This window comes from Melozone crissalis, unplaced genomic scaffold, assembly GCF_028551555.1.
Source record: "Melozone crissalis strain CALT ecotype California unplaced genomic scaffold, PUWL_Pcris_2 ptg000029l_1, whole genome shotgun sequence".
NCBI lineage: Eukaryota > Metazoa > Chordata > Aves > Passeriformes > Passerellidae > Melozone > Melozone crissalis.
The window spans coordinates 11,863,686-11,887,143 of NW_026535807.1; the positions used below are offsets into that span (position 1 = coordinate 11,863,686).

At 49.5% G+C, this 23,458-nt stretch overlaps 1 protein-coding gene across 2 annotated transcripts in view; it reads right to left on the reverse strand.

The window, feature by feature from the left end:
- NCKIPSD (NCK interacting protein with SH3 domain) overlaps positions 1–21,522 on the reverse strand; it is a 49,308-nt gene extending 27,786 nt beyond the window's left edge. The window contains exons 1-2 of one of the 2 annotated variants that reach the window (XM_054280841.1): positions 14,825–14,986; positions 13,686–13,866 (exon numbers count right to left, since the gene is read on the reverse strand). Coding sequence is in view for 1 of the 2 variants with exons in the window: in XM_054280840.1 (XP_054136815.1) it covers positions 21,280–21,450 (171 nt within the window). In the remaining variant the exon portion in view is untranslated. Of the gene's footprint in view, positions 1–13,685; positions 13,867–14,824; positions 14,987–21,279 lie in introns of those variants that run through there. The other variant, XM_054280840.1, reaches the window with a different exon arrangement.
- Between the last annotated feature and the right edge of the window lie 1,936 nt (positions 21,523–23,458).

Consider the following 23,458-nt stretch of genomic DNA (forward strand, 5'->3'; position numbering starts at 1 on the left):
CAAGCCAAATTATCCCCCCTCTTGCTGCCTTCCTGTGGAGCAAATTCACAACTGTGAATGTGACAGTTGAAATCTGGTGGTCTCCAAAGTCTATTGGCTCTGAATGATTATTTTTTTGCTCACTTTTTTTTTTGATGGTTTTTGTTCTTGTTTTGTAACTTGAAGCATCTTTTCCAAATCACAGAATCACTGGGTTGGAAGAGACCTTCAAGATCATGGAGTCCAACCCAGCCCTAACACCTCAACTAAACCATGGCACCAAGTGCCATATCCAGTCCTTTTCTAAACACATCCAGGGATGGTGACTCCACCACCTCCCTGGGCAGACCATTCCAGTACTTTATCACCCTTTCTGTAAAAAACTTTTTCCTAATATCCAGCCTATATTTCCCTTGGTGCAGCTTAAGAAAGCTGTGTTCTCTCATTCTGTCAGTTGCTGCCTGGAGAAAGAGACCAACCCCCACCTGACTACAGCCCCCTTTCAGGGAGCTGTACAGAGTGATAAGGTCACATCCGAGTCTCCTTTTGTCCAGGCTGAACACCCCCAGCTCCCTCAGTGGTTCCTCACAGGGTTTGTGCTCCCAGCTCCTCTCCAGCCTCGTTGCCTCCTCTGGACGCGCTCCAGCATCCCAAGGTCCTTCCCAATCTGAGGGGCCAGAACAAGGTGCAGCCTCACCAGTGCCAAGTACAGGGGCAGAATGACCTCCCTGCTCCTGCTGGTCACACTGTTCCTGGCACAGGCCAGGATGGCCTTCTTGGCCAGCAGGGCACATGCTGGCTCACGGTCACTTGGCTGTTGATCAGTACCCCCAGGTCCCTTTCTGCCTGGGCACTGTCCAGCCACACCACCCCCAGCCTAGAGCATTGCAGGGGGTTATTGCGGGCAAAATGCAGGACTCAGCACTGGATTTATTAAATCTCCACCCAAGCTGTCACAGCAACATTTATTTCTCCTGCCAGCTGGTTTAGCACTTGTTACTGCAGTTAAAATAAACAGCAGCCTTGAAGCACCAAAGACCACTTCCTGGGCTCCCAGAGGAGGCTGGAAGGGGAACAGGAAAACAAAGCAGGTTCCTACACTTGTGACAGTCTAAAAAGCTTTGTTTACCAACAGTTGCTATGCCTTCAGGAGAAAAGACCTTTACAGGACTAAGGCAGAAGGCAAAGGACACAAGACTGAGTCTCTGACCCACAGGTCTCCCATAAGCTGCCCCTGGTGCCAGCACCATCCACTCAGTCCCGCTGCTCCAGCCTCAGCCATGCACAAGGGGAGGAGGGGAATGCTCAGACTCCAGTGCCCACTGCAGCTGTTTGAACACTGAATCCCTCTTTCACTTGCTTTGCTCCCCCTCTGTGCATCAGAGCAACCCTTTATCCAGCCAAGCAGCGGCTGGATTCTCATCAAGGATGCACCTTAATTGGCCTTAGGGGGCTGCAGAGCACAGGAGGGAACCCTCCCCACCAGGGCCAGAAGTGCCTGCCTCCATAACACTGGCATGCAGCTCCCTGATAACATCCTATGTATTATTTATATCCTGGTTAATTGCTTAAGCAAATGTGAATTAACAGCTACCACAGACTGTGGGGAAAAAAGCAAGGTGTGGATGAGAGACCTCTTCTGCAATAGTCAGCTTCGAAAAATTTCGGAGGGTTTTTTTTTTTTGCTGGTTTGTTTTCCCAAGAAAAATACATAGGGAAGAAAGCAACTGGGGAAAACTTTAAAAATAAAACCAATTTTTCTAAAGTATCAGGTCATGATCAAAACCAACACTCAGAATTTCACTTTGGGATGAAACCTCCAAGCAGCCCCATATGGCCTAGGGAGCATTTCATCACCTCCAACCACAGAACTAAGGAAATGGAGCAAAGTGTATTTGAACACATTTCACGGAGGGTTGGAAGGAACAGCAAGTTATTTCAATGAATTCACATCATCTTCTGAAAAGATAAGAGAAAATTACAGCAAGCTGCATGCTCTCCCTGGGAAAGGGGAGCAGTGCAGAAGTCTCCAGCACTGCTGTCCCCAGGGGAATGCCAGTGTTGCTCTGAGTGCCACAGACCCCTGCCCTCTGCACACCCCACCTGCCCTCCTGCACTCCCACATGAGCCCTCCCTGCCCCATCCCATCCTCCCCAGTCTTCCACACTTTCATCCACATGGGTTTAAACCCTTTCTCAGTCTGATCATCCCAGGGAAGGCAGCAGTACAGAGCAGTGAATCCTACTGAACAGCTCAGCATCTCTGCCCTCTTCCACAGGGCACATCAGCACAGTCCACAGGAACCCATCTACAGGCTGGGATCATAGAATGGTTTGGGTTGGAAGGGATCTTTTAAATCTTCTAGTTCTAGACCCCTACCATGAGTAGGAATGTCACTCACTAGACCAGACTGCCCAGGGCCCTGTCCAACCTGGGACAGGACAATCCCTTGAACACTTCCCAATCCCTTGAACACTTCCAGGGATGAGGCATCCACAGTTTCTCTGGGCAACCTCATCCAGTGCATCACCACTCTCCAGTTAAGGAATTTCCCCCTAACATCCAATGTAAGCCTCACCTCTTGTAGTTTAAAACCATACCCCCTTGTCTTAGCAGTACCTGCCAATGTAAAAAATCATTGTCCATCTTTTATAAGCTCCCTTTAGGTACTGGAGGCAATGAGGTTTCCCTAATGCCTTCTCCAGGCTGAACAATACCACTCTCTCAGCCTGCCTCCACAGGAGAGTGCTCCTATGGAGCTGCTCCTTGCTGTGCAATGCCATTTATTATGGAGAGGGTGCTTCCCTTCTGATAAAACACAGCATTTTCACACTAATGCAGCAGTCCTGTGACAACTGGCTTTTAGCTGCTGTGCCCTTCCCTTTTGTTTCTGCTCCCAACCTTCTATTAACAAGGCCCTGTCAAAGGGCTGGAATAAAAAAGCAGCATTAACTTGCACTTTATGACATTGTTGATGCTGCTCATAAACCATCTCCCCTGCCTAGCTGAGTTGGGAGGGTGCATGTTGGGTGAGGGGGGAAATGGCAGGGCCTTCAGCACAGGGGCTGCCTCACATTCTGGGTTTGTAGGACACTCACCATCAGGGATCCCCTGCATTGTAGTCATGAAGTTAAAAAGTATCAGTATCCTGGATAGATCATGTGAGTCAGAGAAATCTGCACACTCCTTGAGTTAACCAAAATGGCATTGCTTTGTTTAAAGGGGGAGGGATGAAAAAGCATATTGCAGCTGAAATGAGCACAGGTTGCAAGGGAGCAAAAGTCTGATTTGCCAAGGTCTCACCTATGATCTCCTCCTCCCTAGGACTGGAGGGATTACGTGGTCACAGCAACTCTGGGCAGTGCCTCGCTGTTCTCCCCCTGCAATCTAGGGAGATCAGTCACTCTGCAGGACAGGGGAATCCTGCTGTACCCAGCACCCACTCCTGAGGATGCTGGCAGCTGGGACACAGGCAGGGTCTCACACATTCACAGGCAGCCCTGGCCACGCATGGCTCTGCAGCCTGCAAAGGAGAGAGGCCACAAAGCAGCAGCAAGAGCAGAGCCCTGGAGTGCAGGGCAGGGCTGGGTGCTCCAAAGTCCTGCAGAGTCCTGTGCTGCAGTCCTGCCCCATCCTATGCTCTGGGCTACAAAGGTGAACCCTGTCCATAAGCTAAGGCTCACATGGAAGCAAGGGAATGCATGAAAAGGGCATTGCTGTACAGAGGGCTGCCAGAGGAGACACACCAAGCCCAGGTATTCAGCTGGATTTACTGATGCTGCACGCTGGGGGTTGGCAGAGCCCTGAGCAACCACGGCAGCATGCAAGCTGTTAACTGTGTCCTTCACCAGCTCACTGGCTTGCCAGGCACAGGCACAGCCATGCCAGCCACTCTGGGAAGGCAGCAAAGGTGGCAGGGACAGGGCAGAGATGGCAGTGGAAGGCACCAGCCCTCACAGGGTGAGTGCAGGGGACTCCTTGGTCAGCAGGGAGTGATGGTGCCCAGGCTGTGGCCAAGAGACAGCAGCCTTCTGCCCAACATACCACAAAGATCAAGGGGTATTTGCTGAGGTGTTGATAACACATTCCCACTGGTGCTTCACCCCAGAAAGGAGTGGCTGCCACTCCTTTTATCAGATATTTCTGGTTTAACCAAACAACACTGCAGCATGGAAATGCTGGGCTCTATACACAGCCTGTCTCCAGCACTCTGGTGACAGCAGAGAAGTGACCCTTGGTGACCACAGGCCATACTGGCCATGGGCACTGTATCAGAGAGCCAGGGCTACCACCAGCACCCCACAGGCCAGCTGCTCTGCAAGGAACATGGTACTGCTCAATTAGAGCCATGACTATCAGCCAGGAAACTGAATTTCTTCCTTCACAGCCTGGTGTAGAAAAATCACAGCAGCATTAATAAATCATTATTTCCTCACTTCTTGCTAATAACAGAACCAAACAAAGGGCATCCCCAGAGCCTGCTGCTAATTTCCTCCCCACCTGATGAGGACAGAGCCAGACCTCAGCACTGCCTTGGGGTGCTTTGCACACCCCAAGGTGGGTGGGGAAGGATGCCTTTCCCAGGGCCAAAGACAAGCTTTTAAGAAGTACCCTTCCAGAATGTCTTGTGAGTACCTAAGCATGGCCCTGCAGAGACAGGAATGCATCTATCCCCGTGCCTCACACTGCTCTCATCCCCACTGCCCCAAAAGGAGCAGTCTCCCCAAAAGGAGCACACCTGCACAGGATGTGTCACACAGGCTGGTGAGAGACCTGAGCAACTGAGAAGACACTGCAGGTGTTCTTGTACAGCAGCACAACCTCCTCTCCTGCCCTCCCCAGGCTATCAGAAATGTTGCCCCCTCTCTCTTTGTTTGTAATCTTTCCACATGTACCACTGGTGTTGTTTAAATGCACTCACACAGAAGAACTTGCTCAACAGTCTAGAATAATCATACCTTTCAGAAAAGCATTTTCTAGACAAACAGGCTGACAGCTGCATCAGCTGAGACAGCCTGAGCCACTCTGTGTGCAAAAGGCTCCCACATTTATGAAAGTGGCTCATTAACTTATGGCAGGCTTTTCTTTGCCTCCACAGGGGGCTGATCCAAGAAAACATAGCTTTTTTTCTCCTCCTACCTCCCCATTCATTAGTGATCAAGGGCATTTACTCTTCTGCATGTGCAGGAATCAGTGCCCTCATGCCTGGAGCTGCCTCTGCAGCCAGAGGGGTGCCCAGGCAGGGCTGCTCATCCTCACCCTCATCTCACTGCCCCAGCTTTCACAACATGACAACAAAGGACAGACAAAGTTTTGTCTCCAGTGACAGCTCAGTTTTCATGCAGCTGCACTGACACGGACCACTAGTGAAATTAGGATATTTATCCTGCTGGCATCCACAGGCACAGGCTGGTTCTTTGTTTCACAAATCAGAGAGGAACGCCACCTCTTGGGTCACATGCCCTTCACCCCCAGTCACTGCCAGACTGTCTGCATGTTTATTCCTTCCAGATTGAAACGATCACGGCACCAATTTACAAATATCAGTTATCCTTTGTCCATGGCTCAGTGATGTGCCAGATCAGAGTTCCCCCTTTGGGACCACATGGCTCAAACAAATGGGCTGAATTTTGGTTTTTTGCATTGCTGGGGAAATTCAGCTCCTTTCCCTTCCCTTTTGCAGCCCAAATCTGAAATCTTTAGTCCTCAGGCTGCTGGCTAAGAGAGATGCATTAACTTATTCTTGCCAGCATGAAGATATTGTGCCTCACGGCACATAAAAGCACACAACAAAAACACCAGTGAAACAATGGGCAACTGCCCTGGTTACTGAGCAAATAAAGATGAGTACAGCTCCAAACAAACCTGCAGCATCTCCGACTCGCTAGCGAGAAAACAAAGACATGGCTGAGCTCTCCTGACAAAGAGGCAGCCCAGAAGCAGCCCAGCAATTCCTGCTGATACACTACGGTGCGTTTCTCACGGATCCGTGTTTTTCCACTGTGTGCTGACAGCAGCTGCCTGAGCAGGCAGCCGGCACAAATGGGAAATGAAAAGAAAGGATGGCCAGGAAAAGGGCTTAAGCTGTGCAAATCACGCTAAAGCCAAAGCTCCTGGCAAAGAGATACACTGACTAGGGACAGGGCAGGCACAAGAGGCATTCTGAACAAACAGAACCCTGGAGGCAGCAGAGGGATGCACAGCAACCAAACCTCAACCAATTTCTCTCCCAAGAGCAGAAGCCTCAGAGTCAGGGAGCAGGGGGCAGAGACAGGCTGAGGGACAACAGAAGGCATGCAACCCAGCACTGCATGCTTGTACTTCCTGAGGTGGAAATGCTTCATCCTAAGTCTCTCCAGCCATGCTCAGACCCTGTTAACTGGGCACAAAGACCAGAATCAGCCACTGATTCCTTCCCCTCATAATTTTTCACACTCCAGTAACCAGAACACATGTCTCATGCCAAAACAGTCTAAGAGGATAAAAGCAGAGAGAGAAATTTTTAAAATAAAAAAATCAACACATACTTGTGTATCCTGCTGTTCCCTACTGCCTTGTTAGTGCTCTCAATGCTTCAGGGACTTCCCTGGTTCAGCCTGCCCCAGGTGAGCAGCTGCCAGACAACAGAGGTGCCCCTATCTTTAGGATCACCTGTTCAGCATCATTTTGCACACAATTGTCAAGCCAAGTCAGTATCTGACATGACCAACATGGCATTTATGTGAGAAAACTTACATTTCTACTGACACATAAACATAAAATGTATACACATACACAAACATAAAATGTATATACATACACATACTGGAGTTATCATCTACACTGAAAAAGAAAACAGTAGACAGCCTCTGCTTTGATGAAAATGCAGGATTATGAACCAGGATCTATCAAGGTGGAAGGAAAAAATACTGCAGGGCAGCACTAGAAGTATACCAAGACTTTTGACATATTAGCCCTTCAAGTTGAAAAAATGCCCTACAGAAGGGGTTTTGCCAGACTTTGTGTGGTCTTCAGTTTGGTAGCCCAAAAAACTGCTACAGATGTCATTTACTCACTGAGATTCAGCACAGCTCCAAGATCACTTGCACACAATTAGCACAGGTCTATAAGATAACCCCGATATTAATTATGATCAAAAATGCAACTAATTTCTAAGTTCCCAGAGTGCTGGGAAGAATGCAAGGTGCTAATCTCAGCCCATCTTTGTTTTGATTGAGTTGGCAAAAACATGGATGTGGGATGAAGATCCAACCACAGAAAGTCTCTTTGCAGTTAATCAGATTTGCCAAGAGCTGCCAGAAAAAGGAGCAAGGTCAGAGCCCAGAGGAAAGAACAAGACTGGAAAACTCTGCAAGTCCTGGCTCTTTTTCTGGCATTCAAAGAGGAAAGCTCAGTTTCCCCCCACAATTTATTTTCATAGCAGAGATTGTAGCAAAATGCCAGAAAGGTGACAGTTATATAAAACATAAGATGAAAAATTCAAATGTGTACCACGATTGAGAGAACTCTTTCCCTTGCCAATCACATCTGCCTTGGAGCACATTCCAGTACATGAGGATCAAGTAAGTAAAAGTCTCCAGGGGTCAAGCAGGAAAAATATGCAATTACACTGTTAATTCAACTGATGCCCAAAGACACATGTAGAAGAGCCCATATGTACATGTGAACCAAAAGGGACTTTCCTCTGCATGCCACAGACTGGCACTGATGTAACAGCTTGCAGTTACATGTTTGAGAAAGCGGTAGTAACTCGTGATTCATCTTGCACAGGAATTTATGATTTATCAGGTTTTCTTCCCAAATCCTCCCTGTCCCATGACCAGCACTCTGGCAAGAGTCAGAAGGCAGCAAACTGGAGTTATGTGCTTTGGGATAATAACTGTGTTGCCCAAACCCAAAACCATGGGGAAATTAAAAAGTGTCTCTTATACAGACAGAAAATAGGGAAATGCAAAATTAATTGGACCTGCTGTCTCAGTCCCAGGGAACATGGGAAGGCAGGCAGCAGGCACAGGTCTACAACCCAGGAACACTGGCCAGGCAGGAAGGAGAAGGGGCAAGGAGGGTGCACAGGTCACCATCCAAGGAAGGGCAGAGCCTGTGGGCTTGGCAGGAACAATCTGAGTCTGTCACATGGAGAACAAGTGCTGCTTTCTGGTATCCACGGGATGAACAGCCACATGTACTCCATTAAAGCCATTAATGAGGGAGAAGAGATTTCATCCTTAAGAGGCAACCACAGAAAAGTCATCAGCTAGTTTTAGTCCTGGACAGCTGTAAATTGCACAAAAAAGTGAACCAGATATGAATCCCCATAATCTTTTGAGTAGCACCAGGATCAGAGCTGCCAGACCTGGCACAGCCCAGGCTCTTTTCTGCTAAGCTGTCACTGTGAGATGAAAACCTGCCTTGCATTACTGTGAGCAAACCTGAGAGAGGCCCTGGAAAGTTCTCCCCAAAGATCATTCTAGTCAGGAGGATCAAAGGCAGCTCGCTGCTGCAGGATCAGTTAACAGTCTGGATAGAAAAGAATTTTTCTGTGCTTTGGACTCTACATGCACAATAAGCATTGCTTCCTCTGCCATGAAGGGGCACAGCTCCCCTCACACTGTGGCAGGACATCTACCCCTCCCCTCCTCTACCACAGGTACTTGGTGCATGAAGAGAGAACCTGGCTGAAAGGCCCAGCAAGGGGTCATCTCTGGCTCCAAAAAAGCTCAGGCCTCAGCTGAGAATCAACGTCCTAGTCTGGAGAGCAGATGTGGGAAGAGATAAAAGAAATATTCTTGACTGAGAGACGCTGTTTTACAAACTATAAAAGACACAATAGTTATCAGAGGCAGAAGCCTCTTACACACACCCTGACAAGTGTTCAAGACTTCTCCCCAGAGTTTGGATGCAGATTCTGTAGTTGGATTTCCAGGGAATTGAGGGGAAGGATCTCAATGTGTGCTCCACCAACAACTGGATGGTCAGATATATTGAATCCTAAGTTATATTATTTCTTCACTAGCTGTAACATTAATAGGTAGCTTTAACTCCATGCTGTACATATCTACCATTAGTCTCTTTTTGTCCTTAATCCCTTGTAGTATTAGTTCAAGCTTTATGTCTGTTAGTTTTGTGTCTATTAAATAAATCATTCATAGACCAAATCACCCATTATTAAAAAAGTTGTGAATGACAGTGGGTTTTGGGGTGCTGGCCACCTCAATAAATCTACTGCCTGCTGCCAGAAGCCTGGACAAAAGGCAAGGACTTATCTAAACCCCATCCATTCACAACACACACCCAAAATAAAGAGAAAGCCAGCAGGGCAGGAGCAGAACACACTAACTTATAGAGAAAACCCAGCATTTTCCTCTGTAATGAGCATTTCCTTTCCTCAAATTACTGGTGCATCTTACCTGAAACTCAGCTTACCAAGCTGTTTGATCAGATCACATGTGCAACATCCTCTGAAATAAAATGACCCTCAGATCACCATATGGAAAAACCTGAGCATTTTTTAGCAGGAGTAAAATTGCTCCAAGCAAATACAGAATGGCTGGGTTTATGCTGCCCCTCTGTTCAAAGACAGCAGCTCCACATTCTCATGGAGCAAAACTCATTTGAAGGTGGAGGGATCATTTGCCAACAGTACTTTCACTATCATCCCTTCACACAACCCCTTAGCACAAAAGACAAACCAAGGTCCTTGAGGACTTCTCCTGCTAGTGGTGTTTCAGGCCAGGGACTCAAGACAGCAAATATATTTACAAGGTTTCTCCAAAGCAGATGCCCATATAATGTTCCCAAATATGGATCTCACATGCAACCTTGCTTCTCTCCACAGCCCCCTCTGGGTCACAGGAACAAAGATTCGAAACATCAGTGTTGGGAAACCCCAGGATACCCAACCAGCTTCTCCCCAACATTTTCAAGCTGTTCTGAACAGCTCCCACCAGTGTGGAAGAAACACATCTCCCCTTTGGTGGGGACATATTTCCCAACATGGGAATCCCAAACACGTCCTCCACCTATGCAGAACAGCATGTCCAGACCCAGCAGGCTTCTTCCAGTTGCTAGGATTGTTCGTGACTTCAGACTGGTACAAATTACTCGTTCTGGGATTTAAACAATGTAACAACCAGACTCACTGTGAAAGATAACCCTCACAGGCTCATTTGCTTTGGGTGGGCCACAGTAAAGCTATGGCAAGAAGGAATATCCTCCAAAGAGGATCCTGTGCCATGGGTTTTGGTTGCTATATATTTTAAGATGTTCAGAGCAGCACTATAGAACAGAGGATGTTATTCGTGCTTTTGGCTTATCAGTGCTATAGACAAGAATTCCATGAAGTTAGGTGTGCCAGCTAATTCTAGCAAAGCCATTTAAAAACTGTTGAGGGTGCAGGTGTAGGGCAGCAATGGAGGAGGCATCAGAGGCGCTGAAAACATACACATTGTACTGTCAAGAGGGAGATCATGCTAATTGGTCACAGACAAAATACCCAAGCGTGCACACATCCTTGTTAGCTCAGAGCTGCTTCTGCACGCACATTTATTCCTTAAAGTAGGTTGGGTTTCTGCTGATGTTTCTGTTGCTGACTCTCACCAAATCCAGCAAGTCAATGCAATCATGCTTTATGGGGACAGTGATAAAACTAAAGCTAATTCATATCCCAAAAGCAATGAAGATACCACTGAGATCTGCAGCACTGTCTTACACTGTTATATGTCTGATCATCAAGACAACAGCACAAGCCAAAATAAACCCCAGAAAATCTTGAACTAAAGATCCTGCAGTTGTTTTTGACTAGCAGACAGCAGAACACTACTTTTCTGTGCTGCAAAACTTCAGCAGACTGAGTTTCCATTGACCTACAAAAGTAGCTTGAGAATTGCAAGTTTAGCTCTGTTCATCAAAGGAATAAGGCTAACTTGCTGTTATCTCTAGACTCAGTTCTAGAACAAATTCTGGTGTTTGTTCAGTGAGCTTTTTCACCTTAAAAAAAAATAAAAGGATTCAACTGGATTTGCTGACATTTCACCTATAAGGAAGTAAGAATCACAGAAGCAATTCATTAGTGTCCCACACTATCTTCAGGAGAAAACCAGCCTCTGCTTTAGCTGCAGTTTATAATCCCATCTCCTTCTGCAGCTGAGACTAGCACAGGCTACCCAGAAAACACAAAGAAATGGGGACAGGAGGGGAATGTCCTCATAGGACAATGTGCTTCGGGCAGCAAAACAGCCATAATCCTGTTTTCCTCACTTCCCGAGGCAGTGAACAAAAAAACCTGCCTTTGTCAGACTGTTCATTTCCCATGTGCAAAAGTTGCTCCCAGCTCCCATGGCTCATTACAGACTTATTGAGGCAGTTAAAGATGAGTGTGATGTGAGGACTGCGGTGGGGACACCTCGGGCACCTCCCACCGAGGCACGCAGGGAGGACAGGGCAGCGGGTGAGGCACCAGGAGGGACAGGCACTGCACGTGGGAGAGGGGACAGATGGGACAGGCACGTGAGTGAGGGGACAGCTGAGACAGGCACATGAGTGAGGGGACAGGTGAGACAGGCACGGGGGAGAGGGGACAGGTGAGACAGGCACAGGGGAGAGGGGACAGGTGAGACAGGCACGTGGGAGAGGAGACAAGGTGAAACAGCCGTGCTAAACCGTGAAACCGTGCCACACCACAAAGCCACCCCGTGCCAGGACACTTTGCCACCAGAGTGCCCTGCAGTCATGCCAAGCTGCCACACAGGTGCCACAGCAGCTCCCTTGCTGCCTGCACAGAGCCCTATAAAAGGGGTGCCCAACAATGAAATTTGGCTGACAATGTGTTCTGTTGCATGCCTGTCTCCAACACGAGAGACAATCTGGAAAGGCACAGAAACTCACCGAGTTTACACAAAAAGGAATTGTCACCACATCAGATTCAGAGGCCACGGAGGTTTGCATTTGTCTGCTCAGTGGAGAGCTTCAACTTGATGTCTCTAGGCAGCCATCTGCTTTCCACAGGAGCTGCCCTGGTTCTTATTGCAGCACACAGACACTGAGTGAACTCTGCTAACAAAGAGCCCTCCATTCCAAAAATATGTCCAACCACGTCCTTCCCCAGGTGCAAGTGGGTGAAAGGCACCTGTGTGGTCCCTCAAGGCTCTCTTCCCACCTCCAGAGGAGGAGGATGAAGCTCAGAGGCTGAGCTCAGGCTCCCAGCCAGTCAGCTCAGGGGCAGTGGAGGGGGAGCAGGCAGCAGGAACAGTGGGAGATGACATCCCAGCTACATCAGCAGCTGAGGAGGTATGGCCCCAGGCACAAACCTCATGGACAGGCATTCAAAGACCTCTTCATCAAGACATCATCCCAGCAATTCTTGACTCCTTGTGGGTGAGTGTCTGTCTCTGCAGCTCCTGCCCCATCTTCTCCCTTAACCCTTTAGTTTTTGCTCAATACAATAGAAGTTTTGGAGTTGAGGCCTGCCCTAAGGTTTCCATACTACAAGGCATTGTCCCTGCTTGTACTACAAAAAACCCCAAGAAATAATTAGTAGTTATTACTTAGAAAATATCTAATCTGAACTTTAAACCTGTGATCTAGCAAGAAATTACCCACAGCCTGGAATTATCTAGCATGCCAATAGCTTGATTTTCTAAAAAAAAATTAATTATAACTCTTGAGCAGCTGAACAACCTAAAATACCAGTCTATGGTGGCATTTCCAGATCACAGAAAAAATCCACACCTTGCAGACCACTTTCACACACACCACCCTAGCCTGAGCAGCAAAGGGAGACAAAGCAGCACAGATGTTTCTCCCAGCCCCTGATGGCATGACAGGAGATCTCTATTCAAAAGCCCATCCCACTAGCATGAAAGGCTGCCTGAGTCAGAGGAATGGGTTCACTGCACTTGCAGCTGGGTGACACTGCCTTTTTAGCTGGCCCAGATGGACAGGAGGAAGCACATGGGCTTCATAAGAAGCAAGCAGCTTCCAAGGAGGATAGGAGTGACAACTTCTTCTAAACAACTTCAACAGGCAAGCAAATAACCAGGGAAAAAACAAACCCATGGACTTCCCACCTCATTCTAAAAAGCTGACAAAATCTTACTTCCCTTTCCTGCCTAAGCCTCATGCTAAAACAGGACAAGTTTTACTTCTTTGCTCCCTTGAAAGGGAAGCAAACAGCTCTGCCACACAAGCTCTGCAGTGCAGGGCACGAACACAGATGATCTCACATGAAGCTGAGCCTCCTCTCCCAAGGTGGTGGGTCCTGTCTTTTGGACAAGACTCTATTTGTCTGTTAGCACTGAGAGATTTCCACAGAATTGTGCTCAATATCCCTGTGGTAAGAATGCAAAGGGGAGCAAAGACAAACAGCTGCAGTCATGAATTGTGTCTTCTGTTCCGCTTCTCACATGACAAGCTTCAAAACTCTGGTTTAAAATCAAAGGTTTTACCATGTGATAAAAAGTCCGGACAAATTAGGTTTGACAAGACCCTCTTTTAAAGGTCAAAATTTGATTTGTGAGCCACTGGCTGGGGAAGCAAAGTGATGCTCCTCCAGAAGCAGGACCAGGACCCACAATTCCTGCTGTGACTCAGACCTGAGGCAATGAGGTCACTCAGGGTCCACAGAAAGAATTCCCAGTGAACTGCCATTTCAAATGAGAATTGCTCCTCTAAATACAACAAGGATTTTTCAGATCCAGGTGCCAACTGGCAGAAAAAGCACAAAGTGGGGTCCTCCAGGAGTGCCAGCACAAACTTCCCTCTGGAGAGTGTCAGCCCAGGAAACAAGACCTCCTTCCCACTAGAAGCTGGCACCCATCACACAGCAGTCTGCACACACAGCAAAGCAGCTCTGGGAGGCAGAGATCACCAGTCCTCACAGCCCCTGCAAGCCTGCACAGAAATACACTTCTTTAGTGAAATAAATTGAGTCAACTCTTACTGATGTGGCCAAGATGAAAGCCTCAATTCAAGTTTTGTCTCAGGAAGAAACACAATGCACGTGCATTTTAATTTAAAAATCTCTGAATACAGAGCTCTGTCAGAACTGCATCTTGAAAAATTTTGGTTATGGCAGTGGCCATGTAAAATGTTAGTATCTGTGAAGTCTAATTTTCTTGCAGACCATCCAATGCTATAATTGCATACAAAGCTGCTTGTACTTCTCTCCTTATAAACCCTTCTGGAATTCGTACTTCTTCCAATACCCAGGCTGACAGCTCACACACTGAATACATAATCCTGTCTAGGAACAACAAATTTAAATTGTTCATGAGGGAGTCAATCTGGGATGCTTTTATAAACTTTTGTTTATTTTTATGCACACCTGAAATACAAAAGGAACAGAATAAAAAGGAGGCTGCTCCAGAGCTTTCCTCAACAGACAGGTTCAGCTGTTTTTCATGTTTCAACCATTGACAGATGTAAATACCCACTTTACACCATAGGATTTGACCTCCCCCATAGGCATTAATATGCTCAAGGCCTTGCAAGGGATTATCTTAGGTCAGCCAGTGACCATAATATAGTTTGCTTTTGTCAAAGCCTTTCCTCATTTAGAGGCTGCTCCAAGCATGGAGGTTACTCTTTCCTTGCAAGGAGAAGAATTCTTCACATTGTTTTTCCATCATCACTAACAGAGTCCATTTTTCTCCAAAGACAAGCAACATTAATTCCTCCCTGCTCTTCAATGTCTTGCTCCCTCTGTACTTCACACAGAGCAACAATCACAAGAAAATCAATTTCCATGAACTTTCTGGTTTATTGGTTTCATATTTCTTTCAATACAAATCTCTCCTCCTTGGTTTTTTTTTTTTGCAGTTTGTGGGGTTTTTTTCTAATAAGAACTCACCTGATGGGATGCTGGAAATCCTCAAAGGAAACACAAGAGTGGGGTTGTGAGAAGTGATGCAGAAGCACAAACAGAGCAGGATGTTCCTAGTTCAAAGCTGGCAGTTCTTCTCTTTGCAATAAAAAGCTCATCATCATCCAGATGTAAACAAGGAAAGAAAGCCTAGCCATCTTCTCCTGATTAAAAGCATTCAAAAACCATACAGTAGGCAAAAGAAGAAAATCACAGATTTGATCAGTAAAATTGCAAGGTAACAGCAGGTGATCACAACACTGTGAAATGCTCACAGCCCAGCACTAGAAAGCAGATGTGCAAATGACCTGGCAGACACTATGACCCTGCAGGGAAGCTGGGAACCAATCTGTGTCTGTCTGCTCTGGGCAAGTGCCTCTTCAAAGGCTGGAAAGAAAATGGCACATTTCCTCTTTGCAGTCTGCCCCCTCGCCTTGCCCTTCTTCCAAGGCAAAGAGAGCTGCAGTCACATGGCTCAAGAGTGGACAAGGACTCTCACACATGTCCCTACTGCCTGATCACTTCTGACCAAAGCAGCCTTCATGTTGTTCAACCCTGAAACAGGCTTAATATTTCCAGCCCAACGGAGCCATCCATGCACCCACCAGTGTCACTCCACCCATGACACAGGAGTGGTAAGACAACACCACCAATGCTGCTCATACCTGGGTGTCCAGGCCACAAAGACAAATTTTATCTGGTATCAAAAAGCCTAACTACTTCTAATTGGAGTAAAAGTGAGAAGAACCTATCTTCACAGCCAAGACTAAAGATCATTACCATAGCTCTGCTTTAATCATTCTGGACCGTGAAAGATTGTAGATCTTCTGGCTAAAATTTCAAGAGTTTAGCTACAGTAATTAGAAATGGTTATAATTCCCTTGACTGTGTAATTTAGTCTCAAGAATAAAACTTTATCTCAAAGCACAAGCAGCTTTGACACAACAGCATCTCCGCTATGGTGAGACCCCAGAGAAAAATGCTTTGTTCTTTCACTTTCTTCATGTATCAAGAAACGCAGCCTCAGCTACAAAGCACTACCAGCTGCTCATTCTCCAAAATAAAACTTTATTTTTAGCCTAAGCACTTACTCAGGATCTGTGTGAGTATTGCAATTAAGCTCTCACACCCATTGAAAGCTCTGTCAAACCTGCAGCAGATGACAAACAACGCTGCAGGCTCGGCGCAGGGGACAGTCCGTACAACGCCTGTACAGCCACCACCTGTCAGGAACAACAGGAGCAGCTCTGCCAAGGGGCAGGGGCACCACGGTTAAAGCTGGATCTTAAGCAGATAGAGGGAGAAACCCAAGTAAACAACAATTGCCAAAATTCAGTTTCCAGCAAGCCCAGGGAGGCTGTAGTATCTCCTTTTCTGGAGACATTCAAAACCCACCTGGACATGTTTGTGTGTCACCTGCTCCAGGTGGCCCTGCCTTTGCAGGGGGTTGGACTGGATGGTCTCCAGAGGTTCCTTCCAACCCAAACTATTTTGTGATTGACAATGTACAACCAACCGGGGAGCTGCAACTCCATGATCTTTATTCTACGATTCTAACTGTGTTCCACAACCATCATTGTCTCCATGGCAGTGTGGAAGGTTTGACACTACCTGAGCTGCCACAGTGATCCCACACAGCACCAGCCTTGGCACTGCTGCTCCATCCCTGAACCAATGCACATGAGATCCTGGCAGAGAAGCAACACGATTACAAACAAGGAGTTTTCCAGCAAGCCAGTGAACTGAATTAACTGAGAGTGGGGATGACAAGAGCAGAGGCAGCTTAGGGGAAGGTTGGACAGCAGGGCTGGGTGTAGGATGTGGGATCAGGCTGCAGGAGTGGCCGTGAGCTGTGAGACCCACACTCTGAGCCCTGGCATGCCCTGGTCTGCAAGCAAAGGCAGCCCCTCACTGCCTCACTCTGCACCACTCACTCTGTCCTGAACCCAATGCTACAGCAAGAAATAGGGCAGAATGGTTTGGGTAAACAGAGAGTGCTCAAATTTCACTCCCCCACAGAAACCTGTCTTCTTTGCAGCTGGGGAGGTGACACACCACTCCTGTGCCTGCCTGATCAGGACTACCTGTACTCTGCCACTATGCACTTGCTCATGCTGCAGGAGGATTTCAGTTGTTGCTAGGCTGCACAAAGCAGTCTCTTATTTTTATCACATGTCTGTTTATTCTTGTAGAAAAAGATACTGCAAACAGCAATCCAAGGCATCCTCAAAATGCTTGTTACACGCTTTGCTTGGCTCCATTTTCTCACTCAGTCCAAAGCTTCTTGGCCATCAGCATACACACCTTTGCACCCAAACAGACCTTTCCTTGCTCCTCCAGAGGTACAATGTGAAAGCATGAACAGAGACTCAAAATCCACATTACAAACAATTTTTCAGTTATTCCAAATAAATTTAAGGTAATTTTGAAAAGGATATCAATAATAATTTCAAAGCTGTTTCCTATGGCTTAATACAGCTGAACAGCTAATTTGTAACAGCCAGCAGGCTAAACCATTCCCACTTCATCAGGAAACATCTCCCTGTGACTTAGCACTTATTTTTGCGCCCCTGACATTTACCAATAGAGCATTTTAAAGCTGCCATCCCCCTCCCCAGCATTTCATGTTAACATTTTCATTGACAGGCAATGCAGCCTGGGTCAGTGCAGACACCAGACAAGACAAGATCAGTTGTGGTGCCAGGTGAAGCTGAGAGCTGAAGCAGCCCTGCTGCTTCTGTGGGTCCCACAGCAGGAGCAAACCAGCACAGCCAGCCCCTGTGCTGCCAGGAGCAGAGCAGCTTTCCTGGCAGGCCAAGCATCACCCACACTCAGCATCCTCCAGGACAACACTCCCTCTGTGCTCCTGGCACTGCTGTGCCTGATATCCTCATCCAGAGCTGGAATAACTCCACATTCTCATTACAAAATTCCAAGGTCTATCATAATATTAGCAACATAGAGTTATTTATCCCACAGAAAGAAACTTTATTATTTGCTAGACTTAGCATTTGTCCCTTTCTGACACTGAGTGAACTTCCTGTGCCTCAGCAAGCTTTCCAAATTGAATCTTTTACAGCTGCACATAAAGCTTTGAAAAGCCTATCTTCTGGAGTGACTGTCTGACTCCAGAGGACACCCTAAGCTTCATTTTAGTCTCCATATTTTTCTGCCACTCATACATCTCTTAGGCATCAGCACACAGCTGGAGACAAAAGACCAGCCTCATGCTGACGGGCACCTTGCTGTTCAATAGGGAGACCTGGCTCTTGAGCAGACAGCTTTGCTGCAGCAGTATTCACCTGGCATTGGATATTAGCACATTTCTTGCTCCACCAGTAGCTGGAGGTCTCTACCCTTGTTCTGTCACTGGCACAGTGCTAGGTGCACGTTCTCACTTGTCTGGCAGCAGCACCCACAGCCCCCACAGTGACCTTGCTGGGCACTATCATGCCTGCTGGTGTCAAGGCCTCCCAAGATCTCCACCAAGAGCATGCAGAGCCAGGGCAAGGCCACATGTGAGGGCACTGTTCCAACAAGCAACTCTCTCTGTGTGCAGTCCACAAGCTGCCCCACTCAGCAGCACAGCCCAATCCTCCCCTCTCGCTGCTTTATGGCCTCAGTATCTATCCCCAGAACAGCACTCAGCTTGAAATGACTCTTAATAACCCAAACAGGAGCTAAAAGGGAACTACAGAAGAGTAAAATCAGCAGGAATATCAGCTGAAGTTGGGCGTTTCTAATTGACTCAAATTAACTTCACATCATCTGTACCTTCTGGTGCTCTGGCTGGGCCCCAACTTGTTTCTTAGGGGCATTCTAAGAAGGATTTGTTGGTGGAGCCTTCCCCCCTCCCCCCACAACTAACTCTCCTTTAACAGCAATACTGAGCCACAAGGATTTCAACACAAAACGCTGCAAAAAGGCATCAGACAAAAATAAGCATTAAAAAATAACTGGGAATTATTTTTTTCTTTTAGAGAAGCCAAAGCATCAATATTCCATATCTATGAAAGCTGAGAAAAAAAACAACCCTGAAATGCAAGTGAAGCTCAGAAGAAAACAAATGTTCCTAACAGTGCTCAGCAGCAAGAGCAGCCCAAGCCTCCCTTGTGAGGCTGCTGTGAGGGGCTGGGACTGTTCCCCAACCCATTGCTCACCTGGAGCCTCCCTGCACTGCTGAGGAAGGGCAAGCTTACCTTTGCAATGGTGACTCCTGTTGGCCACGCTCTCTCCCTGCTAACACCAATCATTAGCGGTGCTTCTCCCTGCTGTGATTGGGGCAGCATTAATTACCTCCCAAACCGCTGGCACTAATTGGTCTCTGCGCCCCTATTAAACCAAAACTGGGTGACAAATGTTTGCACTCCTCCTGGACATTGAGCAAACAGTCTCAAGCACGCTCTTGGTGAGCAGATGCTTTCTGCCACGAATAAACACATGCTTTGACTTCATATCAGCTCTTCAGAGCTGGCAAGATGCAACAGCAGAAAGTCAGTCACAGACACGCAGGATGACTGCATCTGCAGAGCAGCAAATTAGATCCTGCTGCTTCACACATCATCAACAAATTCAGGTGCTGGAATTTAATGGCCAAAACACAGCTGAGCAGATGCAGGGAGGACTCTGTTTCCCACAACAAGATCTAAAGGCATTTGGGAAAGTTACAGCTGAACTAGAGGGAATGCTCACAGCGTCACCAGCAATGCTGCTTTAGTATCAGTGCATTGCTAACATGTCAGGAGTTAGCTAGGCAGGCTGCAAGCTGCGTTGGGGCTGTAGCAAAATATAATGTTAGAAATGAATGTAAAGTCACAGAATAAATCTTTTCCTGTAAGATTTTGAGATGCATACTAGCAAGGTACCTGCAAGAAAAACTGGCATGAGTGAGCAGCCTAGGAGAAGGCTCCTGCACCCACAGCAGCGAGAAGACGTCATGCCACACAAGCAAATGAAGCAAGAGACTGCAGAGAGGAAACTCATGAGCAGCAACCTGGAGCTATGCCACTGTGGGGTTTTAAGATCTAGCAGTTAATAAGGTCTTTGCTCTGTAACTAAATAGCTCCTGTAAAGAGCTTATTAAGGGCTTATTGATACACAAGATGTCCCCTTCGTCAGGCCATCCTGCCAGGCTGCAGAAGAGCCCCTGCTTCGCAGGATGGATGGACCAAGTGGCCATCAGAGAGACCTGGTGTTGCCCTGACACACATACACACTCTCCTGTTAATGCTTGTCTCACTGGAGTGCTCTGCAAAGCCCACACCCACACTTACTTACAGCCTGAGTTACTGCTAATCAGAAATTCAATGGCATCTGAAGGAGCAGCAGCAGCACACTAAAATAAAGAGGGTTGTCACCATTTTCAGACAGACTCCAAAATGCCCCTTTGTAACATTCACATGCATTTCTGTGCAGTTACCCATTCACTGATGCAAAGAGTCTTCAGCATCCAGGTCCCACAACTATCCTGTGGCCCAGAAGTACCAAAATTCATGGCTCCCTCCATGAATTAATTCCATATGAAATGCCTATTTTAATTTTAGAAGCCACGTTTTCCCACCAAGCAGCCCCTGCACTGTACAAGCCCCATGTAACCTCTTTCCCATGACCCTTGCATGGCACAGTGCTCACACCCAGCAGCAAAGGGTGCACTCCATCCTCGGACCCCAGTTAGGGCCACGGCAGGTGCTCAGACCCTGGGTAATTCCTGGTATCACCAACTTGGCTGTCAGTGCTGCCATGGCCCGTCCTGTCCTCCAGGACAGCAGGGGTGTGCTGTGGGCGTCGTGTGGAAGGACGATCACCCCTCAGTACTCAGTGTGGGGGTACCACACACACGGAGTCCCCACGCTGAAGAGCCAGCCCGGGGATGGCCATAGGAGTGCCACTAACTCACACCAACCACGGCTGCTGGCCGGGACACTCCGGTTTACCTGCAATCATGTTTACTCCGGGGAGGAGAATCCCCCTCAGCATCTCCCAGGGATTTTCCCATCTTCCTCTCCCAGTTCTTCAGGAGTGAACAGCCCGTCAGACTTCCAGGCCCTGGAGATCCGTACCCAGCCCCTTTCATCGGGATGAGCCTGCTGAGCTCTCACTTTCTCCCTGCCCCGCAGGGCTGGCGCTCCCCAAACCTGACAACCCGGGAGATGTCTCCTGCCTCCCTGCCACCACGGGACTCCCATCCCACGGTGTCCCAGACCGTTCCCGCTGCCGTAGACAAGGCAGGGGCAGCCACGGCCACAGAAATCGCGCACCCCTTTCCCCAGACGGGCCAGCGGGGACATGAGCGACTGGGGCTGTGCTCTGCCACGGCCCCGGCACTAACCCAGCCTGGGACAGCCAGCAAAGCCCCGCTGCCTGCCAGGGGCCAGGGCAGCGCCGCCCAGCCCCGGGACCTCCGGCAGAGCCGCCCCCGCCCGACCCGGCCCGGCCCGGCCCACCTGCAGCCGCTGGAGGTAGGAGGCCGGCGCGTAGCCCGTCTCGCCCGAGCCGGCGCGGGTGACGAGCCACCAGTGCTGGTTGCTGCGCTCCAGCAGCAGGAAGGTCTCTCCGGCAGTGAAGGGCAGCGAGTTGGGCTCGGCCGAGCGGAAGCTGTACAGGGCCCGGTACATGGCGATGGCGGCGGCACCGGCACCGGCACCACCGGCACCTCCGCCCGCCCGGACCGGACCGGACCGGGCCCGCCCCCGCCAGCCCCGCCCACACGACGCCGCCGCGCCCCGCCCCCCCGCGCGGTACCGCCCCCTGGCGGCGCGGCGGCGCCACTCCCCCGGCCCCGCCGGCCCCGCCCCGCCCCGTGCCGCCCGCCCGAACCGGCAGGGGGCGCCAGCGGCTCGCGCAGCGTCGTGAGGCGACCCCAACACCGACCTCGAGCAGCGACCCCAGGCACCGATCCCCGCACCGACACCGACACTGCCCCCCGCACCGACTCCTGAGGCACCGACCCCGGCACTTGCACCTGGGACTGACCCCCAGAACTGACCCACGGGACTAAGCCATGAGACAGACCCCCAGAACCCGGGACTGACTCCCGGGACTGACCCCCGGCAGCGACCCCGAGGGGCGGTTGGCAGGATCCATAAGCACGGGCGCTTTCCCGGCACCGGCCCGTTCGTGTCCCTCCTCAGTCACACACTGCCCTGGGTCACTGCCGGCTCCCGGGGTCACCGCTCCCGCCCGCCGGCCATCGCCCACCCGCGCCCGGCCCCTCTGTCCCCGCCGTGGCCCAGCTGGCCGCAGGCACATCGCTTCCCCATTAAATCCACCCGTCCCGGCCTGTGTCCCCGAGCTGCCCTCCTCTCGGAATGCCATATTGGAGCACTCGGTACCACTGAGCCCCCAAGTCCTTGTGTGCCCACCAGCCCCACCCTGGGTGCCACGAGGGCTTCCCCCAGCAAGCTCCCCCAGCGTGGGATCGGGGCACGACCATGGCTGGCTCTGACCCGCAGCGAACACAGTGACCTGGCAGGTGGCCATCGGGACATGGGACACAGCCTGTCAGGCCTGGAGCTCTCCATGAAGACACAGCAGGCCCCAGCCTCATTCATCTCCTTGCCCTGTTCCAGGAGAACAACCCTTTGGGACATTACCTCCAGTAGCCCAAGACCCCTGCAAGACACCCCACCTCCTAAAGGCATCAGCAGCTTCCCTTGATCCCTGCTGCCCAGGGATCTGAGCCCTTCTTGCTGTCCTGGGGGAGTGGGTGGCAGCCCTGCAGGGCACGGTGCCCCCTCCCTCTTCCCCAGAGCGGCTTTCTCCATGCTGGCCTAGGAACAAGACACATTTTCCACCTGACAAAGCCAGCACAGAGAGCCTAGGAGCAGGCTGAGTGGGCACCTGGTTATAGCACCTGGTTACAGCACCCTGGGACTAGTACATACTCCTCACCCATGCTGCCCACCCCTGCCATCCTGCTGGGATGCAGAGATGCAAGAATGCAGAGATGGAACAGTCCACAGATCCCTGCTCACAGCTACAGGGGGGTTTAACTCATCCAGAAACCATTCTCAACCCAATCCAACCAGTGGTAATACAATAAAAACCAGGCTTGCAGCAGCCACAACCCCCTGCCTGCTCCCAGCTCAGCCCACCCAGGCCCTCACTTTCCCAGCCTGGCAGTGAGATAATTCATTCTGATCCTGGTTACGCAGGGAGGGAGGATGGAGTGGGAGTGAGCGGTTGCCTAGACTCCCCCACTGCGGCGGGTACCAGGAATCACTGCGGTGTATGAGCTGGAGTTGGGCACACTCAGGCTGGAAAACAGTGGGGTGCTTTAACTGACAACTGTGAGATGTAATCAGGGCTGAATCCTTCAGGAGCCCTTCAGGTCTGGACTTCCTGCCTGGTCATGGTCCCTTCCAGATGCCCAGCAGGGAACAGCAAGATGGTGGGCAAGGGCTGGGCAGCCGGGGATCACCACTGCAGGAGAGAAAACGTTCCCATTTGTGGAGTCATTCGTATCCCACAGGAACAGAATTCTCTGCTTTTCTGTCCTCTGCCTGGTTTGGCTGCAGTGCTCACCCTGCCTCTGTGTCCCCACTCCAGGTGAGCCCTGGCCATCCCCTGGCACAAGCCCAGCTGTTTGTGCTGGAACAACAGCGCTTTGTTTCCACGAAGTCA